Source organism: Meriones unguiculatus, chromosome 7 (genome assembly GCF_030254825.1).
Source record: "Meriones unguiculatus strain TT.TT164.6M chromosome 7, Bangor_MerUng_6.1, whole genome shotgun sequence".
Lineage (NCBI taxonomy): Eukaryota > Metazoa > Chordata > Mammalia > Rodentia > Muridae > Meriones > Meriones unguiculatus.
The window spans coordinates 119,000,935-119,026,128 of NC_083355.1; the positions used below are offsets into that span (position 1 = coordinate 119,000,935).

General features: G+C 42.8%; 1 protein-coding gene across 2 annotated transcripts; it reads left to right on the top strand.

Annotated features, from left to right (window-relative positions):
- The first annotated feature begins 27 nt into the window (after positions 1-27).
- Positions 28-17,551, top strand: LOC110558264 (zinc finger protein 682-like). Of its 2 annotated transcripts, XM_060388282.1 has the most exons (4): positions 53-149; positions 323-654; positions 12,186-12,312; positions 13,015-17,551. In XM_060388282.1, exons 3-4 carry the CDS (start codon positions 12,279-12,281, stop codon positions 14,673-14,675), a joined length of 1,695 nt encoding a protein of 564 aa, XP_060244265.1. In that variant the 5' UTR covers positions 53-149; positions 323-654; positions 12,186-12,278; the 3' UTR covers positions 14,676-17,551. The 2 variants fall into 2 exon arrangements, with proteins under 2 accessions (XP_021508742.1, XP_060244265.1); XM_021653067.2 differs by lacking the exon at positions 323-654 and having other exon boundaries at positions 28-149.
- The last annotated feature ends 7,643 nt before the right edge of the window (positions 17,552-25,194 follow it).

A 25,194-nucleotide genomic window follows, 5' to 3' on the forward strand; every position in this document is an offset into this window, starting at 1 on the left:
GCTGAGCGAAGGGGCGGGCCTCGACGATCTCGCGAGCCTATACGCTGTCTCCGGCCTTTGTGTTGGGAAGCGGCTTGGGGTGGTTCCCTGCTTTGGGAAGCCCGGCTGGCCCCGACGGAATCTGCTGCTCAGGGAGAGCCATGGAGATGGTGAGCGAGGGCCGCGAGCCTGCGCGGAGGGTTAGGGAGGCGGCGTCCGCGACCGAGGGGCGCCCGGCCAGGTCCCCGGGGCCTGGGGCGGAGGTGGGCAAGTGCGCGGACCTAGCGTCCTCCCGTGCCCCGGAAGGGAGGAGCTGAGCGGAACATCGGGTTTTTGCTTCCAGTTCTTTCCCCTGCGGCGGCCTCCCTCTTGTCAGACCGCTGGTGATGCTCTGAAGGAGCAGCAGAAAATCCAGTGTCCCTGGCCGAGGCTCCTGCGGGAGAGCAACTGGGAAGTTCCTCCTCCTCCCGAAGTTTCCCCCCTTTCCCTCTGAGCCTTGTGGAGGTACCAGAAGTAGGAGCTCAGATCCTAAACCCTTTCCCCAGCCAACAGGGCCTGGGTCTGGCAATTAAATTTTATATCGCAAATATGCGTGTGTCATTCCAAAACCGTATTATCAATTGATGGTTCTCCACGGTGTATTTCAGTCAGACAGCTTTCGTCATTTTTCTTCAGGTAATGAGTGGCACTTTATTATTGTTTGTTTGTTTTTTAAGTTTTTGTATCGGTATTGTTAGTATTTATATAAAAATACAATGCACACAACCGAGCTTATATAAAAGAGGTTTGTTGGATGGAGATGGGGAGAGAGAGAGAAAGAGAGACGGGTCACTAAGTACCTGGCCCAGATGATGTCATAAGGTTAGGACCCTAAAAGTCCCCAAGGGGAAGCCGGTTGAATTGCCTGCACAACATAGCATTCCTCCTGTTTTGTTTAATTAAAGAAATGAGGAGCTAGGGAGGGAGGCAAGGTGGGAATGAGGACATTGGACCGCTTCTCATATAAGGCAAGTTAAAGTACGTAAATGTGGGTTCACTGGAAGCAACTCTTGGCTGCCATGCGAGGAGGAGAGAGAGAGGGGAAAGGGGCACCAACATGTTCAGATTACATAGTCAAGAGGAGGGGAAGTCTCTGCCCTGGAAAGCTTAGGGTAGAGGTGGGATTTGTCAGCCATGCCCCGCAGCAGATAGGGACTGAGGAGTGCTAGAAGAACCTGGAGCTGTTTATCCTCAACCTGAAGCACACCATTTTAGCCTTTTGTTAATAATAAGTGAATAACAGGCAAAGATTATCTTCTGGCTACTTCCTGCTGACACTGGGGCCACTGTGGGGAGGTCAAAAGGCTGAAATGCTGGCCAAGTCCAGGAAGAACAGGCTGTTTTGATGCTGTCCAGGTAAGAACATTTGTGGCTGGGAGAGAAAAGTGCAGGCCCTGCTCGACCTCTGTAGGCAGCTGCTTTCTTGACATTGCGGATGAAGGAAACACCTAGGTCTGCCAGGATACTGGAACGTATATATATGCAGAAGACAAAATTAAGTAGGTTATGGAGAAACTTTCTTTTAGGTGTATATTTGAAACTTCTGGGAGAGAAGACAGATGGAAGGTTTGGATCAAAGAAGAGAAGTTTGAAACTCCATTTACCTGAGGGAACCTCAATTTTCCTAATCGCTGACAGTAATTAAAAAGATTTTGCTTTGGATCTGTCATTTAAGAAAATTGTGGTTGTAGAAGTAGGAAGCCTAGAGGCCCTTAAAGCAGGCACTGGGTGCACAAGTGTGAAGTTATTTGGAAGGCATCTCGGAGGAGAGCCTGGGTATGGTGGAAGACACGATTCGAATGGGTGGAGAGAAAAGTCAGCTCTCCCAGTCTTTCTGGCATCCCCAAAACGTACAGGAGAACCAGAGGTATGGGAACACAAGCTAGCAAAACAGGTCATCACAAGCAGTGCCAGGGGCCGCAGGGAAGACTCCTGGGAGACACGGCCTCACCTGGTACTAGGATTTTTCAGCATGAGAGGAAAGGAAAAGCCGAGAGACCATGTCAGTAAGAAGAAAAAGATTATTCACCCAAGGGGAATGTGTGAGGGTGGGCGAGAAGGGAGGGTACCTCTGTGTCCCAGTCTCTCAGACAAAGGGGAATGTTACGCTGACCATGGAAAGGAACTCATCAGTCCACAGGTGTTGGATGTATGGATGTAGTGATCTGATAGTCAGGAAAGAGGAGTCCCAAAACCAGGGAAGGGAGTGGGGGAGCCCACCTTTTGAGATAGACAGTAGGTACAGTACTTACCTGGAGCCCAAATGACCTGAGAGGTGGATTTTCTACAGCTTACAAGAGTCTCTTTTACAAAGGAGATAAAACTGTAGACATGTTAGCATCACTATTGTAATATGCATTGATATGTACACTGTAGAAAAGGCTTGTGTATGTACGTAAGTCTAGCACCGTGGAACACATCTTCTAAGTTTATACTTCAAGACAAACCAAAAAAGATTTAAAATCTTGAACTTGGAACTATGATAATGGCTCTTATAGTGGAATGTTTTTATTAGAGTTAGATTAATAAATGAGAGCTCTAGTGATAAATGTCAAAGCTCAGGGCAGTCAGTACAACAGCACAGCAAAGGAAGAAATATGGGGGCGTTTTTATTTGTTTAGGATACCTTAAATTATCTCAGACCTTCCAACCTTCATAACTTGCACTTATCAATCTTCAAACATCTTAGACCCTCACACATTTTACCCGAAGCTCAGACCTTACAGAAACTGTACATTTTTGAGAAGGCAGGTGAAGCCTTAATTTCTGCTGTTAAACTGGCCTTCAACCCCATCAGAGACCTGAGGAGGATAAATTACCGCAGGAAGCATAATCCAAGCAGCCTAGGTATTGCTTAATATGACAGAGGCTCACCCGTTATCCAGACGGCCTTCCTGTTAGGCTCCTGGGGAGACGGTGGCTCTTATGGGCACAAGTTCTTTGGCCACCTCACAGCATCTGTCTTCGGGCGCTGGGCCCGGCAAATCTGAGAGTCCTTTCCATGGAAGAGGAATTTGGGAGAATGACTAACCTTATTTTGTCTAGGCAGAACAGGGCAGTCAACTCTCCAGGTATAGTGTCTGTCCACAGCTCAGGCAGTGAACCAGCTGGGGCAGGCTTGCTCAATAGCACAATTCAGGTAGAGTCATCTGCCACTGTGCCCAAATCTTCCTGGAGGCCTTGGGGTCACCGCTAAAAGCTGGGGTCTCTGTCACATTGAGCCTGTTTATTAAGCATCTAAATGTATTATTCTACAGGTTTCTGACAGGTTTGAGGACCATGATGGATTAAAAGCTGGGGTCTCTGTCACATTGAGCCTGTTTATTAAGCATCTAAATGTATTATTCTACAGGTTTCTGACAGGTTTGAGGACCATGATGGATTAAGTATAGCTGGGCCAAACAAACTTTGATTGTATAGTTACCCATCCTAGGCCTAACCTTGAAAATGTAAAACAAGAGACTAGGCAAAGCTTAATTAGCCTTTTGCAAATATATTTTTGAACTAGTATCAAAGCAAAACTTTTACTATAGTTGCAGTTTATAGACTGTTGATCCCGCTGGGCCTATCACATTGCATGAGTCATGAGTTTTAGAACCAATAATATAGTAGAACAGTATAAATAGATTTAAAATTATACTTGAATTTATTATACCAAATCTATTAGCCAAAAAGCCTAATAGTACATCCTGGCAGGAAAAATAGCATTTATCTATTAATTGAGGGATTGACAGAGACATAGGCAGTTAAGCATACATTTTAAATTAGCTTAATTTGAATAGACCTTTATAACCTTGAAATTTTAGCATCATACAAAAATTGTTTTTGAATCATATATATAGCATGTTGTAAAAATAAAGCTTTGAATTTAAAAATCCATACCCATTTAAAATGAGATTTTTTTGGTTTTAGTCTAAAAAGGAGATAAAATAAACAGTTAATCATAATTAAAGAGCTTTACAATTTTGTTATATACCATGTAGCCATCTGGGGTTTACAGTTTAATATTGAGATTTTTTGAAAGTAGAAAAATAAGTGAGGGAATGGTGGCTTGCTTTTAGACCCCCGAAGACCTGCTGCAGAAATGGGAGGGGAGAGGGAAGTACGCGCCTTGTCCCTAAGCTTAGATACATAGACTGGCGGGAGCGATGTATTTGGCTTAAGCTGGTGTCCAGAGAGAAGCAGTGGGAGCGGCTGGCACCTTGGGACAGATGTGCGCAGCCTCAGCAGGCAGGGGTAGGTGGTGAAAGGCCAGAGCAGAAGAAAGATTTGTTGTATGTGAGCATGAAAGCGAATGGGGTCCCAGAGTGAAAACTATGGGGTTGCCCATCGGGTCTCAGCACCAAATGTTAGTATTTATATGAAAATGCCATGCCCACAACCGATCTTATATGAAAGAGGTTTATTGGATGGAGATAGGGAGAAGAAGGGGGGGCAGCATAGTGTGGGGGGGGGTTGCCCCAACAGAGAGAGGGGAGAGCAGGAAAGGGGGAGAGAGCAAGGGCCACAGAGTAAGAGAAAGAGGGGGACCAGTCACTGTGTGCCCAGCCCACATGATCTCACAGAATGCAGGTGCTGACATAGGGCATTGTCAGGACCCTGAAGGTCCCTAAGGGAAGGCCTGTTGAATCGCCTGCACAACATAACAAGTACATATTAATTATCCATGCTAATGAGTTTCTTTGTGACACTTTCATACCCTCCATTACCTCTCTCCCAACCCCCTCCCACTAATCCCCTTCTTCCATAGCAGTTCTACTTTCATCTGTCCTTCAGTGACCCGATGAACTTCATCAGGGTTTTTACAGGAGCCACGACACCAGTAGAGAAGATGTCTCTCAACCCCTTATCAACTGTTACTACCCGCAAATCCTCGGGGGGGGGGGGGGGGTGAGGCCTCGCGACCCCTCCCCCATGAGGTGTTGACAGAGCCAGTCTTCTGCAGGCCTGTAATCACATGTGACATTCTGGGTGCAAGGACCATGTCATGCATGTAGCATGTCACCTGGGCGCGCATTTTATAGGGATTTGTCTTTGGGTACCAGTCCCCTTTCAATACCCTGTTTGTCTTTAAGACATCTTTGTTTTGGTTTCACTTTGTACTCTCTTTGTCTTTAAGGCCACAGACACCTTCCCACAGTGTTTTATTGGATGAGTTTTCCCCTTGGGGAGTTTATGTGATGGTGTGCCTGCTCTCTGAGCCTTAGTTATCTCCTGCACCTGGGCCCGGCACCATGTGCCCACAGCTGCCATGTGGTTGTCTAGCCCATGCTGACCACTGTGTCCTCTCCTTAGAAAGCAGCCTGAGGTGTGGGGTGCAGTGAGGGGGCAGCTGGATGCCCTGAGCCTGGTAGCCTCTGATCTAAGAGGGCCTGTTGCTGCATGGTGCCGTGGCTGCTGAGAACAGTATTGAGGTCAGCGTGGTGGAATAGCCATTTCTTCAGTGCTGTGACTTCAATCCCTATGTGACTGCTAGGCCATATGATCATTCTGTTTTGTGTTTAAAAACAGCTGCACTGAATTTATATTTCAACCATTGCTATGCCGAGGTTCCCTTCTAATGCACCCATGGCTACTGCAGTACTTCTTTTTATTCTCCTCTCATATTACATCCCATCTGCAGTTTTTCCTTCCTCCTCTCCCCCCACCCAAGTCTCCACACACATTTTCCTTCTCCCCAAATCCACTCCTCCTCCATTTCCCTTCAGAAAAGAGCAAGCCTTCCAAGAATATCAACTGAACATGGCATAGCAAGTTACAATAAGACTGGCACATACATACCCTCGTATCAAGGCTGGATGAGACAAGCCAGTAGGAAGAAAGGGGTTTCAGAAGCAGGCAAAAGAGTCAGAGACAGGCCCTGTTCCCACTGATAGGAGTCTCACAAAAACGGCAAGCTACAGTCATAACATATGCAGAAGACCTGGGTCAGACCCATGCAGGCACCCTGCTTGCAGCGTCGGTGTCTGAGCTCCCGTGAGCCCTGAATAGTTGATTCTGTGGTCCATGGAACACTTGTTCATAGTGCTGGCACTATGTCAGCTGTGTGTTTATCACTGGTTCAAGTTAGTAGAATCCGTACTGTCAGGTACCCACAAGCAGAGTGCACTATGAAACTTCTTCCTAGAATAAGCAGCAGCTGATGCTCTTTAGCATGGTAGCCCATAGAAAACTTGTCCATCCGTTTAAGCCAGAATTACATATGCTCAGTTCCACTTTCTCCCAGAGCCTGGAGATTCGGGATATAGTCCAGTGGAAGGTATTCACTTGGGTCCTTCATTGTGGAAACAAACTCCTTCCAAGAGGTGACCCGTCCTGCGGGCTAGTCGAACAGGGTCCACCTGAAAGAGGGAGTGGAAACTCGAAGAATGGAGACAAGACAGATTCCTCATCAAGACAACACTTACAAAGCAAAGGGTACAAGCAAATTTTTGTCACAGTAGCAACACATTTGCACCACCTGGCAAGGCATCCAAGAATTCACTCAAGGTTACACAAAGTTTGTTGTCTGGTTCCCAAGGTTACAAGGAGGTTGCTATCTACTTCTCAGGCTTAGAACACCCTGCTTGCCAAGGACCGTCTCTGAGAAATGGAACTGAGATAAGACCCGCATCTGCCAAGGCCAGGAGGCAGAATTCCAATTACCAGACTCCTTCACGGAGGAATTTGTAGACCTAGAGCCAAGTGGTGTGACCATCTTGAGGAGAGGGCCCAGGGAGTACGGAGCTCACACTCAGCCTGCCAGAAGCCTGTGACTAATAAGACACAGGAAAACTTAGAACTCAAGGCATGCCTGGCTGTATGTGAGACCTCATACCAAGGCAGTAAAAACCCAGCCTCACACAGTGGATGGTGAGGTGAGTGGCCCAGGAGACTGAGGTAGTGAGAGAGTGGCAGTAGGCTCATTTAGATGTCTACCACAGGAGCTGACAACACAGACCGGAGCTCCTACTCACTGGAGAATATGTCCTTCCTCTGCTTCAACCCAAAGCTCTCCTTCAAAACCCACATACTGTGTTGCATTTCTTTTCCTCGGCAGACGAGGACAAAAGTGTAATCAACCAAGGAAAGGCACCATGATCAGAGTAAAACAAGGGTTCTGCTGACCCTGGCCTTGTAAAGCAGAAGGTTCATTGGATGTGTTCATGGGAACATGTGTAGCTGCAAAGCTGCTCCACCTCTGAGAAGTCTTATCCCATAAAGTGCATCCAATACACAAACACTGCATCATGGAATCGTACTTTAAACTTCCCACTCCTACATGTTCTAGCATCTCCCATGTCTTGAGGCAAGAGGATGAAATGGGTGGAATCCCAAAAGCGAGTCCTGGGAGTCTCCCATCTCATCCTATCTCTTGGGGATGTGAGCAGCCATATCGCCATTGCCATAGACCTAATGATCACTATTTCTGTCTGTCTTGTCCTGCCTGGTTGGCCAGGGTTCCTTAGCCTTGGTTATCTCTGCCCTGCACCATCATAGTGGAAGAGATAATTGTTTCATGGTGTGAGGAACACACTGTATGATAACACCCTCCCCTCTTGCCTTTACCACTCACATGGACTTTATGTAAGGCAGGCCTGGAGCTATGTGGGCCTGCTCAGCAGCTCTCAGAGATTTTGTTGTTAGCTTACTGATTTGTGCGTCTTGGATTCTTCCATCAGAGTTCTGCGAACTTTTCCTTGTGTGGCCTGGGGCTGATGTCAGACAGAGCTGACGGTCAGAGAGCAGCGTGGAGAGGCTCCCACAGGGAAGGGGGCACTGTGGTAGAGCAGAATGTAGGCTGTTTCTCCATAGATTTGTCGGTCTGGAGGACTCCCTTTCTGATTACACCGGTCTTTGTTGAGTTGGGGGTCATAGCTGTCGGTTTTCTGTGCAGACTGTGTGTATATTATGTATCTTATATAGAAAAGGGATTCTGTTCTCAATAGAGCCATCTTCTGAGCCATGTTCTAATCTAGGCCTACAGGTCTATGGAAGTCTGAAGAAACGTTAATGCAGTGTCTGCCTGCTTGTGAATGTACCATACCATCGGGGGGTGGCCTTGATGTCCTTTGTGGGATCCAGCTGAGTAAACTGGAGTTGCCCTAGTGTCTCCTAACTTGTTCCAGCGAATTCCTACAAACTGAGCCCTCTCTCCCTAAGTCACGGACGTGGTTTGCCAGAAACATGGATGGACACATTTCCAAAGCAAGCTAGTTTGCATCAGCTGCAATCCACCAGGTAGTCTGATATTCCTTGACCGTGCCATTAGCAATTACAGGCTCTTTTACTATAATATGAATTACTGTTATAATTGTGTATGTGTGTGTGTGTGTTATAATTGTTACAGAAGGATTAAAGATCACAGGTTCAAAGGGGCCTTATTGCAGCCAGAGAGGAAAGGTGATACTTATTAAAAAGCCATTGCAGGTGAAGATACTAGCAGCAGGTGACAGGAGACAGTTCCATGCTGACTCTTGTAGCAAAGGAGGAATTCTTTTCACAGACCACTACTCTGGTCGAGCTGGGATTATTTATCACAGAAAGGAGTTACAGGATGACCCAGTATGTAGCAGGCTTGGAGTTTGTTAAGAAGAGGTTGTAATTTAGATCTAAGGAGCATGAAGTTTGATAGAAATGGGTTCTCAGAAAGGGGAAGGTTCACCCATGTGTGGATGTGACTTTATAGTCTCCAATAATTGTCTTACAGTAATCAATTATTTTTAAGATTTCAGTGCTTTCTGAAGTTGCATTTTAAATAGTTCTTGAAGAACTTAAGATCATAGACTAGTTCCTAATATGCAGTGGATGACATTATGGAGATTGCTTGAATAGTTAAAGTATTTTAATATAAACAGCGGTCAGTAGTCTTTGATGAAATTCTCAGAAAATACGTGGGAAAGGACTAAGGCCCTGTTTGGAGGTTGGCTATATTTAGGTCTTAAGCATTGTTCATTGCTGTTTCAATGTTTTATTTGAAATATTTGTATAAATGTTTTATTTTAAATACCTGTATATAAAAGGAATTTTGTTCCTATGAAAGCAGCTTTAACAGCAAAGTTTACTGTTGTAATTTGTGACCTTTATCTAAGTAGAGACATCAGCCAGACCCCAGGGTGAGAGGCCCCTTTTGATTTCATTGTTCTCTCAGTTTCCATCTTCTAACCTGTACAATAACCCAGCAGAAGTGCTGGAGAAGCACAGCAGGAGTGGGATTGTTCACAAGAGAGAGGAGGACTTGAGTAGGCCTTTTCACAAACTGGAGACCATGGAGAACTGAAGCCCAGGGGACAGTCTGGGAGTCGTTGATGGTCCCTTGATGCAAATAGTGGGTGGTCCCGGTGGCATTTCTGTCACAGTTGTCAGGTTGATGGATTCCAGGGAGGGTGTGTTATCCTCTTTTGACCTGGACTTCTGGACTAGTTCCCAGACCTGGCTTTCCTTGTACAGGTTTACTGTGCTCCCAGGTCAGCATGATTTACAGTATACCTCATTAAATTCAGTGTCGACGGCTGTGTAGGACAGTGATCAGTCTTTGCTTCATGGGAGCTGCAGAGTCCTTTCGCATTTGTATTTTCCCTCAATGGAGCCACACAGGACCAAGAGCAGCTAGGAGACATTTATCCTACACACTGTGTAGTGACCTAGAGCAGCTGGGTGTTCATGTCTCTAAACTGCGGGAACCTCACATTCTTCAGCCCAGGTGGGTCCTCATGGACCAGCCCACCTCCTGGGTATATACGCGGTGCACGTTGCTATGAGTAACCTTGACATTGCCGGATTATTCACTAGAGAAAGGCTCCTGGTTTTCCTCCTTCCGCTTTTCTTTCTTCCCTTTCCCTTTTTGAGAGTTTGTATTAATTTTTGATTTTTTTTTTATTATCGCCCCCAAAGTTGGTGTAGAGTTCTTCCCAGAGTATCACATGGAAGGTAGACCCACCATCCCTCCATTCACATTCTCACATCCTCTGTCAGGGTAATTCAGAGTGCTCCTAAAAAGTAGTGACAATGATTCGCTCCCCACAAGTTTGTTTGCTTATTTCTCAGCTTATTTTGCAGCGTATTTTGGGGTCTTTTATGAGAGCTCATGATTAATATGGATCAGCATAAATGAGTAAAATTCAGCCTCCGAGAACTATACTTTCAGGTATAAAATTACACATTTTGATATATGTGGATAAAAATAAGACCTTTGTGCCATCTACCTTTAGTGTCAATTGGGCTGCATTTTGACCAAAAGCATAATGTTACCTGGGTATTAGTGATGGGCATCCTGAATTCTCATTGTATCTATCATCTTAAAAAAAAAAAAAAAGCCTTTGTTTGCCTGACTTATAGAATAGTGGGGAGTTTCAACACCAGCCTTGAACTAAACATGTCATTTTCGAGTTGTATTTTGTGTTTAGTTCTGAAACAAATCAAGAAGGTGTAAGATGTTGTCATCTGTACAGTTCATGCTAAGAACTGCTTAATCCATTTATGGAATAAATTGTCAAAAAAAGTTCTCATGCTGTTTACCTAAACTGTAAACTTTTTGTATTGAGCCACATTCAAAGCTGTCCTGGGATAAAATGTGGTCCACAAATTGCGGATTGTCACACCTAGATACCACAAGGAAGAGTATGAATGGTTACAGACATACTTCTGGAAGGTCCTGCTTGCTTCCTGACAATTTGCAGCTCTTTACCTTCTGTCTCTTTCAGCTTGTCTGGTGACACAGGCTGTTCAGAGTTGTATTTAAGACGAACTTAGGTTTGATGGCATTAACAATGCCATTTTTTATTTTGTTTCCATTTTGCAAATCCTATGTATTTTCACAAATGATGAATTGTTTATTAATTATTTATTTATTAACACATAGCAAAAATTATTTTTCTCTAAAAAGAATAGGATAACATAATTTTCATTATGAAGTATGAGATTTAAATGCTTCAAAAATTTGTTTATTTCTATAAACATTGTGTATTTTGAATGCTTTGAACACTGAATTTTGTCATTTAAAACTGTGAATATACTTAGGAAGCAGAAGTCTGAGCTTCAAAACTTAAAGCTAAAGAATCTTAGGATGAAGGACGAAAAGAGTCATTCCTAGGAGAATGTGTTTCTGGTTAGGGGCTGCGAACCCCATATTAGACCTTGCAAACCTGTGTTTCTCTGCCTTTCTTACTTCTGCTTAGTGTGGTGTGCACGTTTCTTCTGGCTTCCTGGAGTCATGGATGGCCATGAATTTACATTGTGTTGCCTCCACCTCCCAAGTGCTGGGATTGAAAGTGTGTGCCCCCCCACATATGGGTTAAGCAGTGTGTGTGTGTGTGTGTGTGTGTGTGTGTGTGTGTATTTTAATCTTTCCTCAGGAGGAGCCCAGGGCCTTATGTGTACTGTACTAGAAAATATACCCAGCCATGTGTAAATTGTTTGGGATTTATGGCTACCATTTTTAGGTTTAGAAATAAAATATAAATATTAATACCAGTTTTGTTTTGCTGCCTTTTTTACCACATTTCCATTTCTAACCTCATGTGAAAACTGCCTAGAGATTATTTTAGTTTTTGTAACTTTAAGTTTCTATCTGAATTCTGGACCAGGTAACATTTGGTTAGAACCTAGGTTTGACCATTTGCCGTGTATTTGACAAATGATGAAGAAAAAAAAAGAAACATATAAAATCATTCCCATGAAAAGATTATTCTTGATGTACTTCCTATTGTAATAAAATGCATAATCACTTTAAAATCAAATTTACCAGTGAATTCTTCCACTGGTGTTCTCCCTCATGGCTGCTAACGGATAGCCCTAGGGCACTGCCATCAGCATTACTGCTGAGCTGTGTCCAATCCAGAACTCCTGAATTAGAATCAGCAGCCGTCTAACTCACTGTGACTTTCTCATTTCATCTCATCTGCATACAGCAGAGAGTGTTGTGTAATACTAGTTTATACACTACATACTTTGGCGGCAATCCTTTGACATTTTAAATGTCATATGATTGTAATGTTTACACTCGTTTGCCAGGCACCATGTCACACTTAGTTAGGTAAGATGCTATAGAAGATTAGCATGATATAAAAAGCCCCTTACTGAGCAATTTCAGTTTCCTGAATCATCACTCAACTGGCTCTCACCTTATCTTGGGTGACACTGAAACTCTGATCAGCATGGTATTTTATCTGTGTTCATTTTTATTTCAGGACCAGTTGACATTCAGCGATGTGGCCATTGACTTCTCTCCAGATGAATGGGAATACCTGGACCCTCCTCAGCGGAAACTGTACAGGGATGTGATGTTGGAGAACTCCAGAAATCTGGTCTCTGTGGGTGAGGACAGCATCCCTACAAAGCCCCAACACACTGCAGCACTTAATGTCCTTCCTTTCGGAAATGTCTGCTCTAACCTGTGCTTTTCATAACCAACACAGATTTGTGCTTTAAAGGACAGTTGTGAGGTCCTTGGCGTACATAAGACGTTCATCCCCATTAATTCTTGTCATCCGTTGTATAGAGTTATGTATCCTTACACAGATTTTATCAGCTAACATGGGCTCTCTACCCATGAAGGCAATTTGGAGTACCAAAATAGTATTTTCCTTTGGTCTCAGTTTTACAGAACTGTTATGTAAAATCCACCTGGTATCTCCAACAGTCTGTAATTGTAGGCAGCCAGGTTTCAGACAGCCCATACAAAAAGGGGAGAAAAAAAAAGTAAATAAAACTATGGTCATTCATTTTTCCTGATGGAGATGGAGATGTGGATTGGCCTAATTACCTTTGCCATACAGGGAAAAGAAGAGTTGTAGTTGACAAAAGTTCGCTTCTGCTACAGTGAGACTGCGCTTCGCTTTGTGTGGGGCGCACAGCTTACATCATTAAGTTGTTTCTGTAGTTCACATTCACGAAAGTAATGGAAACCTTTGATGCTGTGATTTTTCCAGATGTTCCAGTCTGGTATAACTTCACATGTATTTATAAACTGTAATCACCAGAGTCCATTAAATTAATTTGTTTTCAATTGTTTTACAGCTCTTTCTCATCATTGCACCCTGAACTTTTCACCAGAACAGATCCTAAAATATGTCTTTGAAAAAGTGACTAATGGAAGTTGTGGAAGTTACAGCCTTAAGAGTCTACACAGAAGAGAAGATTGGGCAAATGTACGTGAGAGTAAAGGTCAAACAGCCTACCATGGTGGACATAACCAGTGTGTGATCATAAACAATACCAAAGATGTCGCTGACAATAGAGATCAAGAACAGAAAACAGCTATGGAAAAAACTCATGCCAGGACGGGTATTTTTGATGAGCCATGTATTTATGAGCAAAAATATTTACAGGAAATTTTTCAGCGTAACTTCACTTTGAAAGGAAGTTTGCAAGATCTGAGAGGGGGATTAATCCTTCACTCAAACAATTTCGTAGACAAAGGAGTGAGAAACAGAGAAGCCATCTCAAAAAGTGATCATGTAGAGACTTCCTATGCTGAAAGATCCTTATTCCTCAGTCAGCAAATAGATCCTTCCTGTGGCCAAATGCACAGTACTAATGATCATAGGTTGCCTGCTATTGATCCATTATTGTACAGCCAAATTCGAGATACAGATATTTGGAAAACCCCCTACATGTGTAAAGAAACTAGTAAAGCTTTTAGTAATGGATCTACACTAAATAATTGCGAAGATACGATTATTGTAGAGAAATCTGGTCAGTGTAACAAAGTACATAATAACTTTGACCATTGCTCAAGTACCAACAAACATCAGTGTTCTTTTCCAGAGAACCCTTTCAGTTGTGAAAATTTCTTTACTCAGTGTTCAAAGCTTTCTATTCATCAAGATAACTGTATTCAAGATAGTCATTGCAAGAGTAAAGATTGTGACACAAAGTTTAAGCAAACCTCAAACCTTTTGATGCCTAAAATTCAGCATACCCAGAAATCCTACAAGTGTAATGAATGTGGCAAAGCCTTTAAGTATTGCTCTAGTTACAGTAAACACAGCGTAACTCACACAGGAGAGAAACCCTACAAATGTAAAATATGTGGGAAATCCTTTACCCAGCGTGCAAGCCTCAAAAAACATCAGAGAATCCACACTGGAGAGAAGCCCTACAAATGTGAAGAATGTGGCAGGAGCTTTAACCACTGCTCAATTCTTAGTCAGCACCAGAGAATTCATACAGGAGAGAAACCCTATAAATGTAAACACTGTGAAAAATCCTTTACTCAGTGTGCAAGCCTTAAAAAACACCAGGTAATCCACACTGGAGAGAAGCCATACACCTGTGCAGAGTGTGGCAAAGCCTTTACCCAAAGCTCAACCCTCAGTGAACACCAGAGAATTCACACTGGAGAGAAACCCTACAAATGTGAAGAGTGTGGAAAAGCCTTTACCCAGTGTTCAAGCTTGAGAAAACACCAGAGAATTCACACTGGAGAAAAACCCTACAAATGTGAAGAATGTGGCAAAGCTTTTAACTGTCGTTCATCTTTTACTAAACACCAGAGAATTCACACAGGAGAGAAACCTTACAAATGTAGCGAGTGTGACAAAGCTTTTATCCATTGCACAAACCTTACTCAACATCTGAGAATCCACACAGGAGAGAAACCGTACAAATGTAATCAATGTGGAAAATCCTTTAGTCAGTGTTCAAACCTTAGAAAACATCAGAGAATTCATACATGAGTGAAACCATCAAATGTTAATAATCTAGTAAAGCCTTTATACATAGTAAAAACTTGCTTAATGTCATATAATTCAAACTGGTGAGTCCCACAGAGGCAGTGGATGAAGCAAAGTCTATGACTGTCATTCACAAGTTTCAGAGAATTAATTCTTCCTGAGAAAAACAATACCAAATTCTTAAGTTTATAAGCCTTTGCTAGACACTACAGAATTCACTTTAGAGAGAACCAAAAATGATTTTTTTAATATGAAAAAAAATGCAGTTGGCTATCTCTTACTAAATATTGAATTCACACAAGACAAAAACTGGAAAATGTTCAGAACCTGGCAATGCCTTTATAGCTATCCAACTTGCACTAAACACAAAAATTCATACCTGAGACAAACCCTACAAGTGTAGAAAAGTGACAAAGACTTTTTTGATTTTGCACACTGTAATAGCAGAGTTTACACTGGAATGGAACACTGCAAATATACCAAATGTTTCAAAGCCTTTAAATCAAGGTACAAAGCTTTTTAACATCAGACAACATAGGAAAATGTTCAGCTTTGTCCCAAATGTACAACCTAAAGAGCAGTAAAATACTCATGTTCTGTGCAAGTCTAAAAAGTGTAATAAGGCCATAGTTCATATATAGGCTCTTAATAGAATTGATAGTAGAAGTCTATAAGTATAAATGTTGTAAAACCTTCAGTTGTTGCTTAAGCTTTACACTATTCATTGACCCTCATAGCTCTCAGAGAATAGTACCAACAACTCGCTTCTCGAAATACATGATTGTATTACATATTAAAAGTTGGTGAATATGCACACTCATGAGAACTGAGCATTAAAAGAACAAGACTCATTTCTGAATGTAATGAGTGTTTTTCCAAAGACAATGCATTTTCCTTATCCTAGATAAAGCTATGGATGACAATTGTTACTAATGCATTCTTGGGTAAACAGTGGAATAACGTCTATTAACCATATACCCCAGGACATTTACATGATTTTCCCCAAAACAATGTGGCAGGCTAAGAGGGTTCAGAGTTTTTGGGCACTGAGACTGCTGCCTGCCCAGGATAAGAGGGAGAAGAATGCCCTTGAGGTCCTCATGCAGCACCAGCTTCTAATTGTGACCAGCTCCAACACAGACATTCCCGTGCTGAACATCCAATTTCTGTTACACACAGTAAAGGCCACATGCCAAGGTGAGGGCAGCACAGAGGTCTTGGTGTTTCTTGAACAGATCAAAGGGTGATCCCAGCAGAGCAGCACGAGTTGCTGCTGCTGCTGCTGCTGCTGCTGCTGCTGCTACCGCTACCGTCTGCAGTCAGCTAGCTTGGTGGAACGTGCAGAGGCCCAGTCCACTGCCAAATGCAGGCATATAACTGTTCAGGGTTGCAAGATTCACTAATGGGCTGTGGTGCCACTGGCCTACCCAGGAAGCCAGGAGGGAACATGTGCACCGGTGTCCACAAGAGATGCCAGGGCTGCGGGCTGCACAAGCAGCGGAGATGTGACTCCGTTAGCCCTGGGAGCCCTGCATAGGTGAGAGGAGGGGTTGTTTTGAAGTATAAAAAGCCACCTGCTTGAAAGTTCACCTGACCCTTTCTCACAGTGCAGCAGGCATTGGAGTCAATTTTTCCATCTAGAAGGGACCTGGAGAGAAGGGTAAGTAGAGGGGTCCATCAGACAGCCAGCTAACCCCGATGGATGATGTGCAGGAACTGGCCAGGTGGAGAGGTCAGATGTGTGTCTGTAGGTTGGGATAAGGGTACACGGGTCCTAACGTGAGCCTCAGTTTTTATTGTGGCCTAAATGGTGTCCAGTCTATGTTGGGACACTGTGTGTGTGACCCAGTCTAGATCAGGGAGTGGAAGGGGGTACAGGCAGAGCTATCCAGGTTTACCCCAGTTAAGAGTTTATAGGATCTGGCAGGCAAAGGGGTTGCATGTAACACAGGAGGGTCTATAGGTTGGGAGTAAGAGGCAAGCCCCTGGCCCCGGGCTTTAAAGTTTTATAACTTAGAATACTTCCTGTTCTCTCTCTCTGCTTCCCGAATGTTGGCTGGCTTCGGGTTCCTGTTGCTGTGCCTTCCCTGACAAAGCAGACTCTGCCTCCAAAATTATAAGCAAAAAAGAAATTATTTCTCCCTAAAGTTGTTTTTATGTGGGAATTGTGTCGCAGTGACACAATAGAAACTAACTGGTTCCTTGGGTCAAGCATCCAAAATAAGAGTTCAAAGACATTTGCCCTTTTACCAAAATAGTGATAAAAACAAGGAATGTGTTTCAATATTCAGAAATATGGATAACAATCATGATAAATGAAGTGCAGGTATGCTCAGTGCTTTAAAGTTGCAAAACTTGAGAGATTTATTTGCCTAGGGTTGTAGGGTCTGGTGTGTTAGAGGTTCCTATTAAATTGATTCATTTTGTTAATTGATTCCTATTAAATAGTATTTAAATGAAACTAATGAATTAATCCACTAGCGTCTGCTCTAATAAGATCTGGAGTAGACGAGCACGCGTGCTTGGCAGGTGTTTTCTGTTGCGTTTTCTGCCATCAGCAACAATGAAGACAATGTAGAAAACCATTAGAAGGGATGGAGTAAGTGATGTGAATCTGTTTCTTTTAGCTGTGGAGGTTGGCCTTTGAGGTTTGTTGTTGTTGTATATGCATACTCCATGCATGTATTATGTGCATTATTGTATATCTAGGACCCACATAAGTTGGGAGTGTGACATCCCATGGACCTGGAGCCACACATGGTGGAGGACACCGTGTGGATGCTGGGAACCAACCCAGCTCCTCTGAAAAAGCAACAAATGCTCGTAACCAATGAGCTAGCTCCCAAGCTCCTATGTTTTTAAATAAAATATTGCCTGTGGATTTGTTCCTGGTGATGTTATTGGGGACCACAGTTAACTGACATAGGGGTTTTCTTGTTCCCATTTTGACATTCAACACATAGTTGGGTTTTTTTTTCCAAAACAAAACTAAAAGTTAAATGTGAAATAGAGTGAGAACACAATTTTATATTCATTAGACATAATGTATCTAAACAGATAGTTAGGTCTAAATACCCACCTATTCAATATCCAGAAAGAATATAAAATGAGAGAAAAATAAAATAGTGAATTATAGAAGCTATTTTCACTTGGGCAAAATCTATATGAATTCTGTGCTTTATTATTTGGGGACTAACGTATCATTCGACACATTAATGAGGTTCGGTTGGGAGCTCCACATGTGCATGCAGTGGAGTTTAGTCATCAACCAACTCAGAATACATGAAGGAAACATTCAGAATGGCTTACCTCACTCCTCCAGACTTAGGGTCTCCAGCATTAGAGTTGAAGCCACTACACTTCCAGGCTGCTCTCCCTGCGAACACATCGGTTAAGGAAGTGGAGTCTGACTCGTGGCTGTGGTGCTGCAAATTAGGGGTGTTAGAGGTTGACCTCTCTATGGTCCAGGCAGTTTTATAGTAATATTTTTCTGGAAGCCAAAGAAAGGCAAAATTAGTTTTTGGCATAGTCTAGGAAGTCAATTGAAACTGAAAGTTTGTAGACTAAGAACAGTCTTAGACTTGGGCTCTTTTTTAACTGAAAGCCAATGGCAGCAATCTGAAAGATTTTTCTATATTTGATTCTAATATGCCAATGAGCTTTCTGAGTAGTTAACTTAAAAACAGGCAAGAAGTCTTTGTAATGCTACAGTGTTTTGTTTTTAGTTTGTGTTAGTTGTCTAGCTTTATTTTCTAGGATTCAAATGTTTGTTTTCATGATACCAAGTTAGAGTGGTTAGACAAAGTTGAAAATGTTTTGGAGAGTGGCAGCTAGATCAGTACAGGAGGAGTGTCCATATGGAAGGTAGCTAAAGTGCCTAAATAAGCAAATCAGAGTAAGAAAAAAATTATTGGAACAATAAGGTATGTTTGGTTGTTGGGTTGTTTTGAGGGATTTTGGTGGTTGGTTCGTTGGTTGGTTGGTTGGTTTTCAAGACAGAGTTTCTCTGTGTACCCTTGATTGTCCTGGACTCGCTCTGTAGACAAGGCTGGTCTTGAGCTACAGAGATCCACCTGCCTCTGGCTCCCTAAGTGCTGGGATTGCAGACATGTACCACTGCTCCCGGCTGGACCAGTAAGTTTTGGTCTTCATTTCTGTTAGTTACTTTTCTGTTGCTGTGCTAAAACACCATGAGCACACAACTTAGAGCTGCAGAGGGTCAGCGTCTGTAAGGACGGGGGAAGCACAGCAGCAGGTAGCAGGCATGGGAAGCTGAGCACCCTCACCTTCAACTATCAGCACAAAGCAGAGAGCTTCAGCTCTAAGTAGTGAGTAATTTTGCCTCTGAAAGCCAGCCCCAAGTGATGGGCTTCCTCCAGTAGAGCTGCACCTCTGTTCAACCTCCCCCAAACAGCACCACCCACTGGGGACCATATATTCAAACCTGGGAGATTTGGGGCTACGGTCAACTCACTGATTCCCATGGGCTGCTGGCCAGGTGATAACGTCGAATGAATTTAATCCAACTTCAAAAGTCCTCAGAGTCTTTCCCAGATCGGACCCTTAAAAATCCAAAGTCCCTTGAGAGACTCAAGATTTTACTTAATTGTAAATATACTGTCAAAACCTCACAAGTTATATATCTCCAGTATATGATAATACAGAACATATATTACCATCCCAAAAAAGAAAAAGAATTAGGGCATAGTGAGAACATAATGGACCAAAGCAAAATTGGAGGCCAGCAGACCAAACACCAAATCCTATAGCTCTGTGTCTATAGCTCTGTGTCTAGAACTTTAATTTCAAAGAGCTTAGGTGATTCCAGCCCTCCAGCTTTGCTGCCTGCAATGTACATCTCTCTCTTAGCTTGGGTTCACTCCCTTGTATGAAGCTATTCTTGACAGAGGCCTCATGGCTCTGCTGTGTCTAATGTCCTAGGGTCTACACCACAAACCAGACTTCGCTGATAGAGCTTTACACAGTGGCATCTCACACCCTCTTAAGGTCTCACAGACTTCACAAAGGGACTCCCTGCCACATTCTGCCTGGCCTCCGCAGCTCTCTGAAATCACAGAGGGAGAATCTGTGAACCCTTCACTCTTACATATTGCATGCCTTTAAATAGGCAGCGGTGTGTAGAAAACACTGCCAAGCTGTGCGCACAGCTGGGGATGAATCTTGACCTCCTGAATCACACAGTTTTCATGCAGACGTAATTTTACTCAGTTAGCTTTTTAGGAGCAGAAAATGCTTTAGGCTAGTGGTCTAACCTTCCTAATGCTGAGACCCTATAATGCAGTTCTTCATGCTGTGGTGACCCCCTCAACCATAAAATTATTTTGTTGCTACTTCAGAACTGTGATTCTGCTTCTGTTATGAGTTGTAAATATCTGATATGCAGGATATCTGATATGTGACCCCTGTGGAAGGGCTGTTTGACCCTCAAAGAGGTCACATCCCATAGGTTGAGAAGTTTGCCTTAAGCTCCCTTTTACAAATTAGAAGCTAGGTGGTCTCTTGACCTGAGAGCACCCTTTCCATTACCGAAGTACAGACCAGGATGTCTCTCCATATGGTGATAATCTTATCTACTTAAGCACATGCTTTGGCTGCAATGTTAAGTTTCTGGTGTTCTTTTTATCATATATATATGCATATATATGATAAAAATATAATATATATTATTTTTGAGTCCCACTTTCTCTTCTTCACCATAGACCTGAAAAACAGTAATTTCTCATAGTCATGCCACAGATTCAATATTATGCTACCTTGAAATTGCATCTACCAAAGAAATTAGTCCTTTACTTTTCAATTTACCATCAAGGAAGTTCTTAGGAGGAAAAACAGTGAACAGATTCTTTGCCAAAACAATCCTATAAATAGCCTCGAACCAAGTTTTAAAAATTGTTTCTTACCTCTTGACAAACCTCTAAAGTCAGCTTTGCCCTAAGAACTACGGTCTTGCAGGCTTCCACTAAAATATCTATTTAAACTGTGCTCACAGCACTCAACTGCCTTTCTAGTCTAAAAACGTCTTCCATGTTCCTTTAAACTCCGCTGGGCCACTTCTTCACAGCAGCAGCCTGCTCTGTGGCACCAACTTCTTTACGGTTTCTCTGATAAAGCACCATGACCAAAACAAGCTATAGAAGACTTGCTGGTCTTGGGTTTGGGTTTTGACTTTGTTTTCTTTGGCTTATTGTTCCATAGGCTGAGGGCCCATCGTGGTGGGTATAGAATGGTAGTAGGGACAAGACTGAGAACTCATCTTGAATTGCAAGCACAAAGCAGAGATAGCAAAATGGATGTGATGAATTTTGGATCTGAAAGCCTGTCCCTCCATCAGGGCTGCACCTCTGAAACCTTCCCAAACACTACCACCAACTAGGAAACAAGTGTTCAAATACAGGAGCCTATGGAGGAACGCTCTCATTTAAACTCCTACAGCTTGATTCTAAATACAGCAAGAATAACAATCATGTGGTCTTTTAAAATGCAATATCCAGTTTTTGTAATACTGGATAGTGAACTTAGGAACAGTACTCTGCCACCCAGCCATATTGGTGGCACAGGTTTTGTTTGTTTGTTTGATTTTTTTTGTTTGTTTGAATGAAAAACTTTAAATTAAACTTTTAAAAGCATTTTTGAGTCTAGGAAGCCAAGACAATAATATATCATCAACTTCTTTTGCAGTTCATTGGTAGGTTGCCTGCTAAAAGTTATTTTTATAAAACATGTTTGTTTCTTAGTTTCACTCTTAACCTGGCTATAACACAAATAATTGAAGTTCCACTATATTGTTTTAACAAGCTTCACAACACAAGAACTGAGCAGTTATTAATCTATTCTTAACCCTCTTAGCAAATTTGGCTTCCTCCCAGCACACATCCCAGCAATACTTGCATTTTTTTTTTTTAGCTTTTACTGTTTCAGCTCTTTCTCTTTTTTGTTAATTTTTTATTTTTTATATTAATTACAGCTTATTAACTTTATATCCCAGCTGTAGCCACTTCCCTCATTCCCTCCCAATCCACCCTCCCCCCCATCTTCTCCCATGCCCCTCTCCAATTCCACTAATAGGGGAGATCCTCCTCCCCTTCCGTCTGACCCTAGCTTATCAGGTCTCATTGGGACTGGCTTCATTGTCCTTCTCTGTGGCCTGGTAAGGCCGCTCCACACTCAGGGGAAGGTCATCAAAGAGCCAGCCACTAAATTTGTACACCTAAAGAAACTAAGCAAGAAGGAAGACCCTGGGTCAGATGATCAATCCTCACTCAGAAAGACAAATGGGATGGACATTGGAAGAAGAAGAAAACAGGAAACAGGACAGGAGCCTACCACAGACGGTCTCTGAAAGATACCCAGCAGTATATCAAAGCAAATGCTGAGACTCATAACCAAACTTTGAGCAGAGTGCAGGGAATCTTATGAAAAAAGGGGGACATAGTAAGACCTGGAGAAGACAGGAGCTCCACAAGGAGAGCAACAGAACCAAAAAATCTGGACACAGGGCTTCTGAGACTGATACTCCAACCAAGGACCATTCATGGATATAACCTAGAACCCCGGCTCAGCTCTTTCTCTTGATTCATCTAGACCTCTGCTATTTCCTACTTCCTCTTCTAACTCCTCCTGCCCAGGCTGTCAGGAAGTCCAGCCCTATTCTCCCCTGCTCAGTGACTAACTGTAAGGTGCTTTTTGGCCATATCAGGGGACAATTGGGAAGCACTATATACAACACTGAGACAGGAAAGTGTCAGAACAAAGCTTGTAACCAGATATGGGGGAACAGAAATCAGCTTTGAATTATTCAATAACCTATGCCTAAAGTTACCTCTTCCTAAGTTCCCCCAAATTATCTCAAAGCATTAAGGCTGTCAGAAAATAATGTTCTTTACTTGCCAGAAGTCCAGGGGTCCTATAAGAGAGCAATAACACAGACAAGGTAATCAGCCACTTATTCCAGTAGGTGCTCATTAATACTGGGTGATATCTCAACTGAGGCATTGCAGTTCAAGTCTATAATATAGTCACTGTTTAAACAACAGCATATTTGTTTTTCCTGTTGTGCTTTGGATCCAAGCAATGGATTTATGAAAGCTTAGCACATACTCTTCTACTGAGCTTTATACAACACAGCTCAAGAACAGACCTTACTGACCTAAGAAAATAGCTATACCAACAAAATATTAGAATATGTATTGATAGTCTTAAAACATGAGCCATGACAATCAGTCTGGGATAAAAGTAAGGTATGCTGCTTGAAGACTGAGAATTTTCAAACAATGGTTGCAGCTATAAGGTAGAAAAGATTTCTATCCAGGAAAATAAGCATAAGATCAACATGACAAGACTAGAGTGGGACTGGAGGCCTCTCCTTGCTACCTCAGGGAGGAAGATAGGAACTCAATGAAGACAACCACTGTTCCTGTAATGTCTGTTTGACTGAGCTCAGGCTGAAGACAAGCACAGAACCTGCATAAACAAGGCACCAAACCCTTCCTGAGTTCCAAACAAGGAAGAGTTAGGCCATACAGGTATCCAGGCATGTCATAAGCCTAGATAGGTATCAGAGACTGAATGAAAATGTTTTCATTTAGAACATTCTCAGAAAGCACCACTTGGTTCAGTATCTGCTTACACCAGGTACTCAGATACTGTCCTGTGAGTTTTTACTGTCAATTTGATGCAAGCTGGTCACCTGAAAAGAGTGACCTTTCATTGAATTGCCTACATTAGATTGGTCTGTGGCTATGTTTTCATTAAAGTATATTGACTATTGCCTGATATCAGGGTTGACGGGGCATGGGCACAGCTAACTATGGGTAATGCCATTTCTGGGCAGGTGGTCATAGGCTGCATAAGGAAGTAGCCAGTGCTCCTTCGTGGTTGCTGCCTCTGGAATCCTGCCTTGCATTCTACCCTACTATCCCTCAAACATGGACTATGACCCAGAGCCTGAAATTAAGCACTTTCTGCCTCAAGTTGCTTTGGGCCATGGTGTTTCTCATGGCAACATAAATTAGAATGGGCACTAATGTGTCTGCATATGGGAAATACATGAACATACATTGAACTCATCAGTTATTTGTATCTGAAGTCTGAAACCTTATTCATTCCATGACTATCCTTGTCATATTGTCTTTTTTCACTTTCTTTACCAAAGGGAAAGCGCCTTTCCATGTTTTATCAAAAAGGGGATACGTTAAAAAATGGAAAACAAATTTATTTCAAGTAAATCCAAAGAGATTCATTATAGAAAGTATCCAGTGTCCAAGTGCAATGTAAATTATCACCAAAAAAAGATGGTGTTAACAAGCATAAATACAGAATTTTGCCACTGTTGTTGTTTGAATGAGAAAGAAAAACCTTATAGGCTCTTATATTTTGTGGAACTGTTTGGGAAGGATTAGATATGGCCTTGCTGTAGGATGTGTGTTCCTGGGGCAGGCTTTGAAGTTTCACAAGCTCATGCTATTTCCAGTTACCTGTCTCTGCTCTGTGGCTGCATCTCACTGTGTGAGCTCTCTGCTGCTGTTCCAGCATCATGTCTTCTTGACTGTTGACATGTTCCCCCTACCATAATGGCCACGAATTCTGAGCCTCTGAAACTATAAACTCTTTCATCAATTGCCTTTACTGTGGTGTTTAATTGCAGTAGTAAAAAAGTAGCTAAGAAATAACTGGTACCAGTAGTAAGATACTGCAGTGACTGCCCTGACCACAACGGTCTTTAGAGGAATGTGGTAGACTTTGAGACTTGTTCCTAGGAGAAAGTTTGATCACAGTAAGCAAGGCTTAATGGACCATCCTAGTAGGACTTTGAAGACAGAAGTGCTGATGGCAACGTGCTTTGGAGATTCACAAGAGGCTAAAGAGGGGAAGAATTGTGGGGGTGCCTGCACGCTTCATGGCTGGCAGCCAAATGATCCAGGTGAGTTAAGAATGAAACTCAAATACCCTTGTTGTATCCTTGAGCATCTTTTGGATATATGCCTAGGAGTGGTATAGCTGGATCTTGATGTAGCACTATTCCTAATTGTCTGAGAATGTGCCAGATTAATTTCCAAAGTGGTTGTACAAGTTTACATTCCCACCAGAAATGGAGGAGGTTCTGAGACTGATACTCCAACCAAAGACCATTCATGGAGATAACCTAGAACTCCTGCACAGATGTATCCCATGGCAGTTCAGTGTCCAAATGGTTTCCCTAGTAATGGGAATAGGGACTCTCTCTGGCATGAACTGATTGGCCTGCTCTTTCATCACCTACCCCTCGGGGTGGGGGTGGGGATGCAGCCTTACCAGGCCACAGAGGAAGATAATTCAGCCACTCCTGATGAGACCTGATAGACTTGGATCAGAAGGAAGGGGAGAAGGACCTCCCCTATCAGTGGACTGGGGGAGGGGCCTGGGTGGAGAAGAGGGAGGGAGGGTGGGATTGGGAGGGGAAGAAGGAAGGAGCTATAGGTGGGATACTAAGTAACTAAACTGTAATTAAAAATAATAATAAAAC

Excerpts from the sequence above, each read along its gene's own strand:
- LOC110558264 (XM_021653067.2), top strand. Across the intron at positions 12,313-13,014 it reads CAGAAATCTGGTCTCTGTGG|CTCTTTCTCATCATTGCACC; the intron begins GTGAGGACAGCA and ends ATTGTTTTACAG.